The 15,252-nt window shown below is 64.3% G+C and overlaps 1 protein-coding gene across 2 annotated transcripts in view; it reads left to right on the top strand.

Annotated features, from left to right (window-relative positions):
• Positions 1–126: 126 nt before the first annotated feature.
• PPP1R37 (protein phosphatase 1 regulatory subunit 37) overlaps positions 127–15,252 on the top strand; it is a 38,629-nt gene continuing 23,503 nt past the window's right edge. Inside the window, exon 1 of one of the 2 annotated variants that reach the window (XR_016225202.1) lies at positions 127–1,100. Coding sequence is in view for 1 of the 2 variants with exons in the window: in XM_051828466.3 (XP_051684426.2) it covers positions 899–1,100 (202 nt within the window). In the remaining variant the exon portion in view is untranslated. The remainder of the gene's footprint in view (positions 1,101–15,252) is intronic. The other variant, XM_051828466.3, reaches the window with a different exon arrangement.

The following is a 15,252-nucleotide window of genomic DNA, read 5'->3' as shown; positions in this document are numbered from 1 at the left end:
CGCGAGCTATTGAAGTGCAGCTGCCGGGGCGGGGATCTACCGTCACCTGGCGTTTTGATTTGGCAGATTCGCCTCTCGCTTTTGGAATTCCTCCCAGCGTTTCGAAATCAGGACTAACGCCTCACTGGCTCATAGTTATTTTAATATTTTATTTTATACAGCGTTACCCAGTTACTGAGCGCTACTGATGAAACTGTAGTCTGCAAACAGCAGGAGCGAGCAGAAAGCGGGCGGAGGGTCTTCCCGGTCGGCACCCATCACCTGTTCGTTCTCCCACTGAGCGCAGCCGCTGGCGCCCTTCCGTCTGCGTCACCATCCCTTTACCAAGCATCATCACCAGCCCGGCCCCTCCAAGCAGACGCTCGTGTCCTGTCAGCTCTCTCCGCTTCTCCGTTACGTGGGCTCGTGACGAAAGTGCGAGCCCGAGCCTCGGCCTGCGAGGTCCGCGCCTGCGCGCTGCTCCGGGAGACGGCGTCCGCTCGCCCCGCCTCCCCGTCTGCGGTTCCGGCGCTACAGATTCGCCGCTCACGGCTCTATTTTTTTTGCCGTGGCTCTTTGTCATCTTTTGTTCCCCCTTTCACGCCGCCCGTGAGACAGTCCTACCTGCAGGTAGCTTGGTTCTGTTTTCGGGCTTTCTCAGGACGCGGACGCTCCCCCGCCCCCGGCTACTCTAGCGAAAGTGCGACTGCGAACGCGCCGGCGCGCTCGGGCTCGGCGGAGGCGCGCTCGGGCTCCCGGCGACGACGACTACGACGACGACGAGGCGAGCGGACGGAGGCGGCGCCTGAGGCAGCGGTGGAGCCCATGCCCCGGGACGGCGGGAGGGCCCGGAGAGACGAGTCCGGGGCCCGGGGCATGTCCCCGGGGCCCCCGTGAGCAGGCGGCGGCCGCGGCGGCGATGGAGATCCCGCCGCAGGAGGCGCCGCCCGGGCCGGGCGCGGACGGCGACGCCGAGGAGGCCGCTGGCGAGGCTGGGTCCCCCGGGCCCGCCTCGCCCCCCGCCGACGGGCGTCTCAAGGCTGCGGCCAAGCGCGTCACCTTCCCGTCGGACGAGGATATCGTGTCCGGCGCGGTGGAGCCCAAAGACCCCTGGAGACATGGTTAGTTGCGGGGGTGGGCTCCTCCGAGGGGGCACGGGGGCGGGCGGGCCGGGCGCCCCGCTGCGTGGTACTTGGGGGCGACTCCGCGAAGCCGGTGGTCAGCGGCGCCCTGGAGGCTGTTGGCAAGCAGGTGGCCGTGGGGCTGGGGAGGTGGAAGGTGCCTGCTGTGCGCCCCTCCCCCCCAGGGATCGTCTTAGGGTTTGAAACGGTGGGCGGTGGGCTGGTGGCCTGCGGGATCGTGGGGTCGGGGGGCAGCGGCTTCGGCGTGCTGGTACGCCCCCGCCCCCCCGGACAGGGCAGCTGCCGCGTGGAGAGGGGCGAAGCTGCTGTCTGCAAGCCTTGGGCCCGGGGGTGGGGGCGGTGGGGTCCTTGGCCCAAAGAAGCGGCGGGAATAGATCTGGGCTGTGGCCGTGGCGGAGCGGCTGAAGCCCCCCCCCCCCCCCCCCCCCGGCTTGGGAGCGGAGTTCATGGTCAGTTTGCCAGCGGGGCGGTCGTCGGAGCTCGCGCCCTCCCTCCGACCCCGGACAGAAGCAGGAGGTGGTCGGTTTCCCTTCCGGAGAGTTGGGGGCCGTGGAGCTGGCTGGGCGGTGCAGGTGCAGGTGCAGGTGTGGGGTGGGGGTGCGTCCTGGGTGGCAAGCCCCTCGCGCCGGGAGGAGGGTCCGGGCCGCTGGAGGGCTGTGTTGGGCCCCAAGGGGCAGGGGCAGCAGGGGCGGGGCTGCGAGGAGAGGGAGCCGCCGCCTGTGGCTCCCTGGGTGTTGGTCTGCTGGCCCCCGGCTGTGGGCAGTGGAGGCCCCGGTGGCCTTGATGGCGAGTAGACGCGTGGTTGCCGGACCCTGGACACACAGGGAGCCTCCTCGTGCCCCAGGGTGGTCGGTCACGGGGCGGTGACTAATTCCAGGCTTGGTGTTGGAGCGCAGGGCTTGGGGCCGAGGGGCTGAGGAGGGAAGGGGTGGGAGCGGGCCCTGGCCGGAGATTGGTGTTGGGGGGGCAGGCCGGATCCTGAGCCCTCCGCGGGGCTCCGCAGCCCCCCTGCGCCCTCAGGCTGCTCCCCCGCCTCCCCGGGCCCCCGCGTTCCCGAGCTGGCCGGGTGGCACGGCGGGCACTGGGTTGAATTCAGAGGACTGGGGCGTGTAGGAAGAGCGGCGGGCGGGCTCGAGGGTGCGCTCTGGCCGGGGTGAGGGGCTGGGCGCAGGGTTTCTGGGCTGCAGGTCCGTAGCAAGGTGTGCTCTGCCGGCGGCGGTGCTGTCTGCGGGCGGGGGCTGTGCACGAGTTTCCGCCGCGTACCCAGCAGCGAGGCCGGGCGGTGGGCAGAAAGAGGGAGGGCCGCTGCAGCCTGCGGGGGGGGGGGGGCGCCGGTGGTCTGCCCCTGGGGTACAGGCGGTGACACCTGACAGCCTGTGGCGAGGACTTGGGTCTGGGGTCCGGGGTGAAGTCGGTCCCTTTGGATTTACAGGGTGGGAGCACCCAGAAACAGGTGTTGGCCTCTGCGCCTGAGGGGGAAGCGGAGTGTGGGAGAGGATGGTGACAGACAGCTGGGAGGCCTGAGGGGCTGGGGCTTGGGCTGCGGGGAGGCGTCGCCGCTCCAGGACCAGGGAGAGGCTTCTTGGAGTTGGTCTCCAGGCCGTGGGAGGCGTGGGGGGTTGTTTTCGGCTGTGGACCCGGTGGGAGGGGTGATGAAGGGGTCTGCTGGGGACACGCTGGTGCTGTCCCCCAGGCCAGGGGGCGTCCGCGGAGCCGGCGAGTCGTCCCGAAGCTGCTGCTCGGGGAGGGGTGAAGTGGCCGGGCTGGCAGGCACCGGAGAGTCCCGGCGTGCACAGAAGCAGCCCTGGCGGAGTCGGGCGCCCGCGGAGCCACCAGCTCGGTGGAGGAGGGCGGCCCTGCGAGCGAGTGGGGTGAGCGCCTTGGGCGCGGACATGATCCCTGCCTCGCACACCACCCAGGATGTCGGGATGTCGCAGCGGGGGCTGCCCCGGGGGGGGGGGTGTGTCTCTGCAGCAGGCAGAGCCCCCGTCCGTGGACAGGAAGTGAGGCCTGGGGAGGCGGCAGGGTGGAAACCTTGAGTGCAAGCCCCCTTCGGTGCTGCCGAGCTGGGCACGTGGGTGCTGGGGCCCAGGCCAGGCTTCCAGCCCAGACTGCAAGAGTGACCCGAGGCCAGCCGGGCGCCCCAGGCCCCGCTGAACTCCGTGTGGGTGACCCGAGGCTGGCCGGGCGCCCCAGGTCCCGCTGAGCCCTGTGTGGGTGACCCGAGGCCGGCCGGGCGCCCCAGGACCCGCTGAACTCCGTGTGGGTGACCCGAGGCTGGCCGTGCGCCCCAGGGCCCGCTGAACTCCCTGTGGGCTCTGCGAGGCAGGCGAGCGAGAGGACCTTGGGATCCAGGCATGTGACGGTCTCCCTCCCTCCCGGCCTGCAGTGACTCATCCCCGCGCCCGCTTCCTGCCTGGCGCTCCTGGCGTGTGTGCCGAAGTGGGGGTGTCTGCAGGCCACCCTCTGTGGCCACTTGGGCCTCTGGGTGGGGGTGGCGAGGGCAGCGGCCGTGGTGCTCTGAACCCGGGGTGCAGATGCCACACTGTTTGTTCTCCTGGAAACCCAACCGCACATTTTGTCCTTGGAACTGGTTTGACAGGTAGGCAGAGGTGCGGGCTGAGGGAACTGGCTCTTCAGCGACAGCAGTGACAGCCGGGGGAGGGGCCCTTTAACACATCTGCTCAAGTTTCCTCTGGGCTGGGCCTCGCCTGGTGCTGTAGCTGGCGGGTGGATGCGGCCCCGGGCGGCCCTGTGGCTTTGGGCTCCGGGCCTGAGCCGTCTGTGACAAGCCGGTGACCACGGGCAACTTGCCCAGCTTCTCTGTGCTGGGGCCCCGTCAGCCCGTGTTGGCCACTAGTGGACCAGAATTGCAGACGCTGGCTGTGAGCCCAGCCTCTCCACGTGCCAGCCGACAGCTTCGGGCGAGGTGCAGCCGCCCCTGGCCCCGTCCTCCCGCAAAGTGCCCTCCGCCACCCCTGCCCTGCTGGGACCCCGTGAAGTTCACAGTGTGGGTGGGCGAGGGCCTGCACGCCCTGAGTTGTTGGCCTCCGACTCTGGCTGTGCTTCAGCCGTGTTTGCCGTGTGAACCCGGCCTGGTGGTGGTAGCGCCCGGACAGCGGACAGGGTGAGCAGGAATCGGGTTTTCCTCGCTTCGAAGCCCTGTTGTGTTGTTTGCGAGAGACTTTTTGGGGCAGTGGACCGGGTTTGTGCCGGGACAAGCGCTCCTCTGTAGAATCTGCGGCGGGCTTGGCATCACCCGGGCGGCAGAAGTGCGCGTGCGTTCCTGGGAGCGAGCTGGTGTCACAGGCGCACGGCTGCAGGAAGAATGAGAGCCGTGGCGCCGAGTACCCTGCCTGCCTGGGCACCAGAGAAGAGGCTGGGGCTGGGGGACAGAGTCTGTTGTCCCAGGCTCCCCAGGCAGCCCTGTGCTGGGCCCGGCCCCCACTCAGCTCCGCCGCTCAGCAGCAGGCCTCGGGACTGCCCTCCCCACCTCACTTGACCCCTCACGCGTGTTCGCGGTAAATCCCAGGGTGAGCACTGGAGAACTGGCTGGGGGGCAGCTGTGGACGTCCCAGCTCTTGGGATCTCCCCAGGTGTGACCGCTTCTAGTGACTGCCCCTCCACCGGCTCCTGAGAGCCTGAAAAGTCCCAGGCCCACGCACTGCCTCGTGTAATACGGATGGTGCTGTAAAATCCAGGAAACTGCAGTTCCAAGACCCATCTGGCCCAGGGGTCTCTGGGAGAACATGGAGCCCATGTGGCCTGTCCTCCGTCTCTGGCTGTGGTGCCGCGCGTGCAGCCTGCGAGCCTGTGGTGCCAGTTACAGCTCCGCCCTGGGCCCCTGGTCCGTGTGGGATGGGAGGTGACAGTCACCCATGCCTTTGTGGGGTGGGAGGTCACAGCTGTCTATGCCTGTGTGGGATGGGAGGTGACAGCCATCCATGCCTGTGTGGAGATGGGAGGTCACAGCCGTCCATGCCTGTGTAGGGATGGGAGGTGACAGCCGTCCATGCCTGTGTGGGAGGGGGGTCACAGCCGTCCATGCCTCTGTGGGATGGGAGGTCACAGCCATCCATGCCTGTGTGGGATGGGGGTCACAGCCGTCTATGCCTGTGTGGGATGGGGGTCACAGCCGTCCATGCCTGTGTGGGATGGAGGTCACAGCCATCCATGCCTGTGTGGGATGGGAGGTGACAGTCACCCCTGCCTGTGTGGGAGGGGGGTCACTTCACCCCTGCCTGTTTGGGATGGGGGTCACAGCCGCCCATGCCTGTGTAGGGATAGAGGTGACAGCCGGGGTGACAGCCGTCCATGCCTGTGTGGGAGAGGGGTCACATCACCCCTGCCTGTGTGGGATGGGGGTCACAGCCGTCCATGCCTGTGTGGGATGGGGGTCACAGCCGTCCATGCCTGTGTGGGAGGGGGGTCACAGCCGTCCATGTCTGTGTGGGATGGGGGCCACAGCCGTCCATGCCTGTGTGAGTATGGGAGGTCACATTCGTCCATGCCTGTGTGGGATGGGAGGTGACAGTCACCCATGCCTGTGTGGGATGGGGGTCACAGCCGTCCATGCCTGTGTAGGGATGGGAGGTGACAGCCATCCATGCCTGTGTGGGATGGGGGTCACAGCCGTCCATGCCTGTGTGGGAGGGGGGTCACAGCCGTCCATGTCTGTGTGGGATGGGGGCCACAGCCGTCCATGCCTGTGTGAGTATGGGAGGTCACATTCGTCCATGCCTGTGTGGGATGGGAGGTGACAGTCACCCATGCCTGTGTGGGATGGGGGTCACAGCCGTCCATGCCTGTGTAGGGATGGGAGGTGACAGCCATCCATGCCTGTGTGGGATGGGGGTCACAGCCGTCCATGCCTGTGTGGGATGGGGGTCACAGCCGTCCATGCCTGGGGGGGGGGATCACAGCCGTCCATGCCTGTGTAGGGATGGGGGTCACAGCCATCCATGCCTGTGTGGGATGGGAGGTGACAGTCACCCATGCCTGTGTGGGATGGGGGTCACAGCCGTCCATGCCTGTGTATTATGGGAGGTCACATTCGTCCATGCCTGTGTGGGATGGGAGGTGACAGTCACCCATGCCTGTGTGGGATGGGGGTCACAGCTGCCCATGCCTGTGTGGGATGGGAGGTGACAGCCGTCCATGCCTGTGTGGGATGGGGGTCACAGCCATCCATGCCTGTGTGGGATGGGGGTCACAGCTGCCCATGCCTGTGTGGGATGGGGGTCACAGCCGTCCATGCCTGTGTGAGTATGGGAGGTCACAGCCGTCCATGCCTGTGTGGGAGGGGGGGTCACAGCCGTCCATGCCTGTGTGGGAGGGGGGTCACAGCCGTCCATGCCTGTGTGGGAGGGGGGTCACATCACCCACGCAGTTCTGGCAGGCGCTCGAGGCAGCGGTGGAGTTGAGTGCGGCCGTGTCACTCTGGGAGCCTGGCTTCCCCTCTCAGAGAGTGGAGACAGCCCCGCCTGTCCGGGCGGCCATGGGGACGGGTGAGCAGGCGCGGACCACCAGTGGTCAGGGGCACCTGTCTGCCTGTGCTTTCACCTAGTCCACACTTCTGTGGCCTTGGGAAGTCCCACCCCGGTGCCACACTCTCCCATGGTGAAGCCATTTCGGCAGGTGAGGACTCTTTCAGAGCTTTGAGCTTCTCAGGGAGGACCGGATGCAGGCTTTGGGCCACACAGCCAGGAGCACGGAGCACACCCCAGTCCAGCGTCAGGCTGGGTGCTGCCCCCGTGAGCTTGGCCGTGGCACCCTCCGAAGCTGGAGGAAGCAGCTGTGCCCCATCGCCAGGGTAGGGTTAGGGCAGCGGGAGGCTGGGGCTGGCGTTCAGTTCAGTGTGGGAGCAGGATGGGGGAGCCCCCGTTCCAGGAAGGGGGTTCCCAGGCTGCTCCTGAGAAGTTAGACCCCTCGTGTGTGGTTTTGTTTCTCTCTCTGGGAAGGAGCTCCCCAGGGCGGGCCTGGCTCCCTGGGGGCCATCTCAGCCGTGAGCTGGCGGTGCATGGGCGTACACAGTAGGCGTTCAAGAGTCGTTCACTCGTGCCCCTTCCACTAGGCCGCTGGCACAGAGTGGGGGTGGGGCCTGACAGTGTCCGCCGACAGCCCCAGCTCACGGGACGGGTGGGAGCCCTGCAGCCTGGTGCTCTGGGTGGGCGGGCCCGCTGGGGTGCGCCTGGTGCAGCACCCTCCCCACCCTCCCTCTCCACCTCCGCGCCGTGGTCCTGCTGCTGCGTTCTGGGTGCCCTGGCTCCCTGGGGGTGGGGCTGCCGGGGAAGGAGAGCAGGTGGCCCTGGGCAGGGCGGTGCTTCCTGCCGCTGACGGCGATGGTCACACGGTCACAGCTCCCTGCCCCGGAGCTGTCTGTGCACTCGCTCAGTCTCCCCCACGCCAGAGAGACCACGGCTGCACAGCTGATGAGCGGAGGGGCTGGCTCCCCCAGCAGCCCGGCTCCCCAGGAGGAGCGGTCTGGTCCTCTGTGTGCCTGTTCTCCACGAGCCCCCCGGGGGTCCACCATGCTCTGAGCCTGCTCTGGAAGGCCCTTCCTCTCCCTCCCCCAGCAGAGATGCCGGCGTCCGGCGCTCAGCGGCCCCTTGCCAGCGCCCTGCCGTTCCTGCCCGTCCTTCTCAAGCCGCCTCAGATGCCAGCTCCTCGGCGGGCCGTCTCTGATCCCCAGACGGCTCTGCCCCTCACTGCCGGTTCCCGTGGCGCCGCTGTTGATGCTTGTGTGCCTCCATCTCCCCCACTGGACCAGAGCCTGCACGAGGGACAGCAGCCTGTCCGTCTGGTCCCGGGAGGGGCTGTGCGGGCTCCGTGCGGGATGAGTCCAGAGATGAGTGCGGTGGGGCGTGAGGGGGTGCAGCTGGGGCGGGCGGATTGCACTCTCGGGTCGGTTCCTCCTCGCTGCTTCCACCAAGCATCTGTTTGGCCTCCACGTTGCTGTTCTGCGGGCCAGAGAGAGGGGCGTCCTGACCGCCGCTTCCCACCCAGTCCCCACAGCAGTCGTTGAAAGGAGCCTGGGGGTGGGCGCTGTGGCACAGCGGGTTAACGCCCTGGCCTGCAGCACTGGCATCCCATATGGGCGCCAGTTCAAGACCCGGCTGCTCCACTTCCGATCCAGCTCTCTGCTGTGGCCTGGGAAAGCAGTAGAAGATGGCCCAACCAGCTCTCTGCTGTGGCCCGGGAGTGCAGTGGAGGATGGCCCGAGTCCTTGGGCCCTGCACCCCATGGGAGACCAGGAGGAAGCACCTGGCTCCTGCCTTCGGATCAGCGCGGTGCGCCAGCCGCAGTGCACCGGCCGCAGCGGCCGCTGGAGGGTGAACCAATGGCAAAGGAAGACCTTTCTCTCTGCCTCTCTCTCTCACTGTCCACTCTGCCTGTCAAAAAAAAAGATGGCCCAAGTGCTTGGGCCCCTGCACGCGCATGGGAGACCTGGAAGAAGCTCCTGGCTTCTGGCTTCGGATCGGCGCAGCTCTGGCCATTGTGGCCAACTGGGGAGTGAACCAGCAGATGGAAGAACTCTCTCTCTCTGCCTCTCCTCTCTGTGTAACTCTGACTCTCAAATAGATAAATAAATCTTTAAAAAATAGAAAAAAAAGGAGCCTTGAGGCTGGCCCTGGGGTGTTGAGCCACTGCTTGCAACAGCTGCATCCCGGAATGCCTGTTTGAGTCCTGGCTCAGCTTCCTCTTAGTGTGCCTGGAAGGTAATGGCCCCAGCCCCTGGGTCCCTGCCCCCACGTGGGAGACCAGGATGCATGCCTGGCTCTCTGGCCTGGCCTGACCTGGCCTGGCGGTTGCAGCCATCTGGGGAGTGAACCAGTGGGTGGAAGATCTCCTCTCCCTCTGTCTCTCTGCCTTTCACATCACTCGTCTGTTAAGAAAAAGTAGGCCTCGTTGATCTCCTGTTTCTTTTCTTTCTTTTTAACAATTTATTTATTTATTTGAAATAGTTACAGAGAGACAGAGGCAGAGAAAGAGAGAGAGAGGTCTTCCATCCGCTGGTTCACTCCCCAGATGACCACAATGGCTGGAGCTGGGCCTATTCAAAGCCAGGAGCCAGGAGCTTCTTTCGGGTCTCCCATGTGGGTGCAGGGGCCCAAAGACTTAGGGCGTCTTCTACTGCTTTCCCAGCCCATAAAGAGAGCTAGATCAGAAGTGGAGCAGGGCCGGCACTGTGGCATAGCAGGTAAAGCTGCAGCCTACAGTGCCAGCATCCCATATGGACACTGGTTCGAGTCCCAGCTGCTCCAACTTCTGATACAGCTCTCTGCTATGTTCTGGGAAAGCAGTGGAAGATAGCCCAAGTGCTTGGGCCCCTGCACCCGCATGGGAGACATGGAAGAAGCTCCTGGCTTCGGATCGGCTCAGCTCTGGCTACTGCGGCCATTTGGGGGTGAACCAGCGGGTGGAAGACCTCTTTCTTCTTGCCTCTGCCTCCTTGTAACAACTGCCTTTCAAATGAATCTAAAAAAAAAAAAAAAAAGTGGAGCAGCCAGGACTTGAACCGGCGCCCATGTGGGATGCCGACACTGCGGGCGGTGGCGGCTTTGTCCGCTACGCCACAGCGCCGGCCCCTGCTCCCCTGTTGTAATCACTCTGTGGCTCCTGCTCTCCTGCCCCACCTGGAATCCCCACAGCAGCTTAGGGGGCCCACTGTGACCTGGCCCTGCGGCCCTCACTGACCACATCTGGAATCACCTGGCCCTGTGCTCGCTGGCTTCCAGCCACAGCAGCTTCTCGTTAGCCCCGGAACAGACGGCGCGCCCCACGTCGTCCTGCAGGCCGACCCACGCAGACCCCGCGCTGCAGCACACTCTGAATGGGTCCACATGCGGTGCGCCGAGGCCGTGTCGCTGCGGACCTGCCCGCTTCTCTGTCTGCCCGACCGCAGGCGGCGAGAGGAGAGCGAGGCGTCTGGTTCGGTGCCACCGCGTTCCCCAGTGCCCCCACCTCCGGGCTCTGTGCCTGCCTAAGCAGGTGGGACAGCACGTGATGCGTGACCCAGGCCCTCGTGTGGGCTGGGTCCAGAAGGGTGAGGAAGGGGCTTCAGGGAGGGAGGCAGCGGGCCTGCTGCTGGGGTCCCTGCCAGCGGGCCTGCTGTGCGCCACGGGCCGGGGTGCCGCCGCGGGCCGTTCCTCTGGCTGTCTGATCTCAGACTGAAGCGGCCACCCCGCCACTGAGGGAGTGAGGCTTTCAGCGCCTCCTCCCTGGCCCGGGGTGGGGCATGCAAGCAAGGTCCTGGTGCCCGACCTGCCTGCCTTCCCGGCAGCTGACTTGGTCCCCACCCTCCGGCCCCCGAGACTTCCCTCTCGCCCGTCCTGTGTCCCCTCTGTCCTGACTCTCGCTCCTGAGCCCAGTTTGGCCCCATTGGTCACAGTGACCAGCCAGTGCTCCGTTCCTCCGGGAGCCGCCAACCTCCCAGGGAGCTGGCTGAGGCCGTCTGGGTCCCTGTGGTGTCCCCAGCACAGCTCACAGGAAGCGCTGCTCTGTTAGAATGGGGACCCTGAGGGCGCCTGCCCCGATCCACTGGGGAGCGCAGGGGGTGCAGCAGGCATTAGCAGGCAGGGCCGTGTTTAATTTTCATTTTTTGGAGACTTAGTAGAATGACAGGGAAGACAGAGATCTTCCATCTTCTGGTTCGGTTGGGTCAGGCCGAGTCTGGAACTCCATCCAGGTCTCTACGTGGGTGCAGGTGTCAAAGAACTTGGGCCATCCTCTGCTGCTTTCCCAGGCGCGTTAACAGGGAGCTGGACTGGAAGTGGAGCAGCCGGGACTCGAACTGGTGCCAGTATATGGGATTCAGGTGACGGTGGCTTAACCCATGGGCTACAACACCAGCCCCAGCATAAGGTTTTTTTAAAAATGTACTTCAGAGACAGGCAGAGCTCTCCCATTTGCTAGTTTACTCCTCAAGTACCTCCAACAGCCAGGGCTGGGTCAGGCCAAAGCTGGGAGCCAGGAGCTGCACCTGAGTCTCCCGTGTGAGAGAGAGGGTGCAAGTGCCCGACCATCGCGTCCTGCTAGTGAGGGTGCAGCTCAGCAGGAAAACTGGAGCCAGAAACGGATCAGGACTCGAACCCACGCCTTCCACAGTGGGCTGCAGGGCTCCCGGGCCGGCTCTTAACAGCTCCACCAAACAGCGGTGTTCTGAGCGTGGCCTGTGCCGGCTCTGCCTCCCTCTGGTCGCTGCACAGAGTGCTCCGAGGAGCGCCTTGGGCCGTGAGGCGTGCTGCTGCCGCACGCGCACGCTGTCGCGAGGACACACGTCCCCGCGCAGGCGGTGGGCATGCGGTGACGCTGGAGCTGCCCGCGCGTGCTGCCCGCTGTCCTGTGCCTGTCGGTGCCGGGGCGGGGCGCGGGCTCCGTGGGTGTTTGGCTGAGGAAGCTGGCTGTCGTTGAGGGGCTTGCGGGCCACGTGCACCTTTCTCTCTGGCTTGGAGGAGCTCTGTGGGCAGCCTGCGCACCAGGCCGTGGGTCAGGGACGTGTGCCTTTCCCTCCGGTCTCTTCCCTCGCGGGGCGCACACCACAAGGAGCTTAAAGAAGTGGCGAGGACCCTAGCTCCACCGCAGCCGCCTGCGTTTTCACTGTTTCGACGGCAGCTTGAGAAGAAAGCCCGTCATCCTCTGTCCTGATTGGTTCAGCCATGTCTGCACGCCCAGCACCGAGATCTCGCGTCAGTGACGGAGACCCGGAGCCAGGAACTTCCTCCGGGTCTCCCACGCGGGTGCAGGGCCCCAAGCACTTGGGCCGTCTTCTACTGCTTTCCCAGGCCATAGCAGAGAGCTGGATCCGAAGTGGAGCAGCCGAGTCTCGACCTGGCGCCCATATGGGATGCCGACACTGCAGGCCAGGGCGTTAACCCACTGCGCCACGGCGCCGGCACAGCCTGTGCATTGTTAGCTCTGCTCTGGGGAGCCAGTGGGAAGCCCGGCCGTGTCCGTGCTGGCACCAGTCCTTTGGCTTGCTGGGGGGACAGGACGCCTCTGAGAAGCAGCCCTTTGCCCTCCGCTGCTTCACCAGGGTCTCGCAGCAGAGCCCTGGGCGATCCCAGGCTGCCCGAGCAGGACACGCACGGCAGAGGGGGGCAAGGGCGCCGCCGGCCTGGCCTGAAGACCTGTGACAGGGCGCTCCCTGTGGGCACAGCTGCGGCTGCCCCGCCTCCTGTGGGTGAGGAGGCGGCAGAGCGGGGCGGCCCTGTCCCTGGACACAGCCAGCTGCAGCTGTGGGCCCAGTGAGGCCCTCCTCCCACAGCTCTGGCTCCCTTGGGCTATGTGAGGGCCCTGTCTCGGGGGTCCCCTCCTTCCCGCCCCTATAGTCTGGCAGGCTGCCCCTCGGCTCTGCTCGGAGCTCCTGCCACTGCGTGCCAGCCCCGCCCGCCTGCAGGGCTCCCCCACCTGTGTGGCCGCTGCTGTCCACGGCTGCAGCCCTGACCGCTGCGGCGGTGCCTGGCGCAGAGGCCCCAGGGATGCCTGGACAGTGAGTGGGTTTCCAGCTCCCGCTCGTCTTCTAGTGCACGGCTTCACTGTTCCTTTCGTAGGGGTCCTTCTTAACTGCCCCCAAACCTAAGTTTCTGACTCCTCCTTTTTTTCCCCTCATGGTTTTTTTCCTTATAATTTGTAATTTTTACCTGTCTGCTTGTTTGCTTTCCTAGCAGTTAGTCCCTAAGGGCAGGGTCTGGCAGGTTTTGTTCGTTGCTGTCTGCCCAGGCCAGGGTGTTTGGTAAAGAGAGCGTGAACAGGGAGGCCAGAAGGTGCACGGTAGCGCAGTGGGGTAAGCTGCGGCCTGCGATGCAGGCATCCCATGTAAGCACTGGTTCAAGTCCCAGCTCCTCGGCTTCTGGTCGGGCTCCCTGGGCCGGCCTCGTGGCGTGGTGAGTAACCCACTGCTGTGACACTCGTGTCCTGTATGAGCGCTGGTGCTTGTCCCGGCCACCCCACTTCCAATCCAGCTGCCTGCTGGTGGGCTGGGGGAGTAGCAGAGAATGGCCCAGATGCTTGTTTGTGCGGCTGCCACCCACGCGGCAGACCCAGATGGAGGAGGCTCCTGGCTCTGGCCTGCCCGGCTCTCACCGTTGTGACCATCTAGGGTGCAGACCAGCCGGTGGGGGACCTCTGTCTCTCCTCTCTCTGTAAGTCTGACTTCCAAATAAAAAAAATCTTTTTTAAAGATTTATTTTGTTTATTTTGAGTTACAAAGGGAGTGGCAGAGAGATCTTCCATCTGTTGGTTCACTTCCCAAATGACTGCAATGGCCAGTGTTGGGCCAGGCTGAAGCCAGGAGCCAGGAGCTTCATCTGGGTCTCCTGCATGGGTGGCAGTGGCCTAAATACTTGGACCATCTTCTGCTGCATTTCCCAAGGCTTTAGCAGAGAGCTGGGTCAGAAGTGGAACAGCTGGGACACGAACCGGTGCCCATATGGGATGCTGGCATTGCAGGTGGCAGCTTTAACTACTGTGCCAGATGCCGGCCCCAATAAATATATCTTAAAAAAGAAGAGTGAGGGCCCAGCGCTGTGGTCTAGTGGGCCAAACCTCCACCTGCAGCACCAGCATCCCGTATGGGCACCGGTTTGTGTCCCTGCTGCTCCATTTCTGATCCAGCTCTCTGCTAATGGCCTGGGAAAGCAGTAGAAGATGGCGCACACCCACATGGGAGATCAGAAGAGTCTCCTGGATCCTGGCTTTGGATTGGCTCTGCTCCAGCTGTTGCAGCCATCTGAGGAGTGCACCAGTGGATGGAAGACCTCTCTCTGTAACTCAGTCTCTTTAAAAAAAAAAAAAAAAAAAGCAGCAGATTATGGCTCAAGTACGGGTCTCTGCCACCTTGTCGAGAACTGGATGGAGTTACTGGCTCCTGGCTTCATCCTGTCCCAGCTTGGACTTTTGTGGGCTTTGGGGGAGTGAAATGTCTCTCACCCTCTTGCTCCTCTGTCTTTCAAATAGATAAATAAATATTAAAAAAGAACACAAGTATATCCTTTGGTTCCCGACAGACCTCATGAAGGTCACCTGCTTGTTACAGCTGAGGAAGGCGTGAGAGGTCATAAGACGTTCCCGGGACCGCGTTTCCACCGTGAGAACCTTGCTGGGCCGACCAGCAGCTCACAGACACTTGGTTCTGAAGTGCCGCAGAGCTTCGGGAGCCCAGCCCCGACCGGACACCAGAGGCAGGTGGCCCCAGTACCCTGCCTGGTTCTCACAGGCCTAGCTGTCGCCTGATGGACACTGGTTCTCCCAGAGGCCCTGTTCCTGAAGCCTGGCCCTGTTGCTGCCTACCTAGGACGTCAGCGAGTAGCAGGGCCAGAGAGCACGGAGCCACGGTGGCTGGGCCCCCAGCGCTGCCGTCCCTGCCTGGGAGCCACGGTGGCTGGGCCCCCAGCGCTGCCGTCCCTGCCTGGGAGCCACGGTGGCTGGGCCCCCAGCACTGCCGTCCCCTGCCTGGGAGCCACGGTGGCTGGGCCCCCAGTGCTGCCGACCCTGCCTGGTGTGGCCTTTTCCTTGGACCTTGTCGGTGACCTTCAGTTCCCTGAGGTACGCAGAGCTTGGACGTGTTAGTTCCCTCTGCTGTAACACTTCCTCCTTTCTCCTGCGTTTTTATAAATTATTTTATTGTTTATTTATTTGAAAGAAAGACAAGCTCCCATCCACTGGTTCACTCCCCAGATGCCTACACAGCTGGGCTGGCCGCAGGAGGCTGGACTCGGGCGCTCGGGTGGGGCTGTGGGCGCTCACCGCTGCGTGGAGTGCCCATCCCCCTCTGCTGTCGGAGTTACTGTCCCTCATTTCTTTTCTTTATTTGTGAAGTATTCACACAATGGACGCCAGCGTTGCAGGAAACAAGGCCTCAAGCCTGCTCCCCACTGACCGGGAGAACACTGTCTGTGGGGGGGAACAGTGGAGCACAGGGCTCGGGAACCCCTGTCCTGACTGTTGGATTGTCATCCCCAGTTTGGGGCAGCGTCAGTGTTCAGTATGACAGATGCGTGCAGCTGGGGACCAGGAATCAGAATTGCTGGTTGTGGCTGGTGGCGCACGCAGCTTTACAAAGAATGCCAGGCCTGCTAGAGCGGTCCTTGCTGCCCCGAGTCTCCCACCTGACGCCCCTTTAGCAGCTGTT

The sequence above is a fragment of the Oryctolagus cuniculus genome, chromosome 18 (assembly GCF_051225735.1).
Source record: "Oryctolagus cuniculus isolate XC-2025 breed Fujian yellow rabbit chromosome 18, ASM5122573v1, whole genome shotgun sequence".
Classification (NCBI taxonomy): Eukaryota; Metazoa; Chordata; class Mammalia; order Lagomorpha; family Leporidae; genus Oryctolagus; species Oryctolagus cuniculus.
This window is presented reverse-complemented; position numbering and strand designations above follow the sequence as displayed.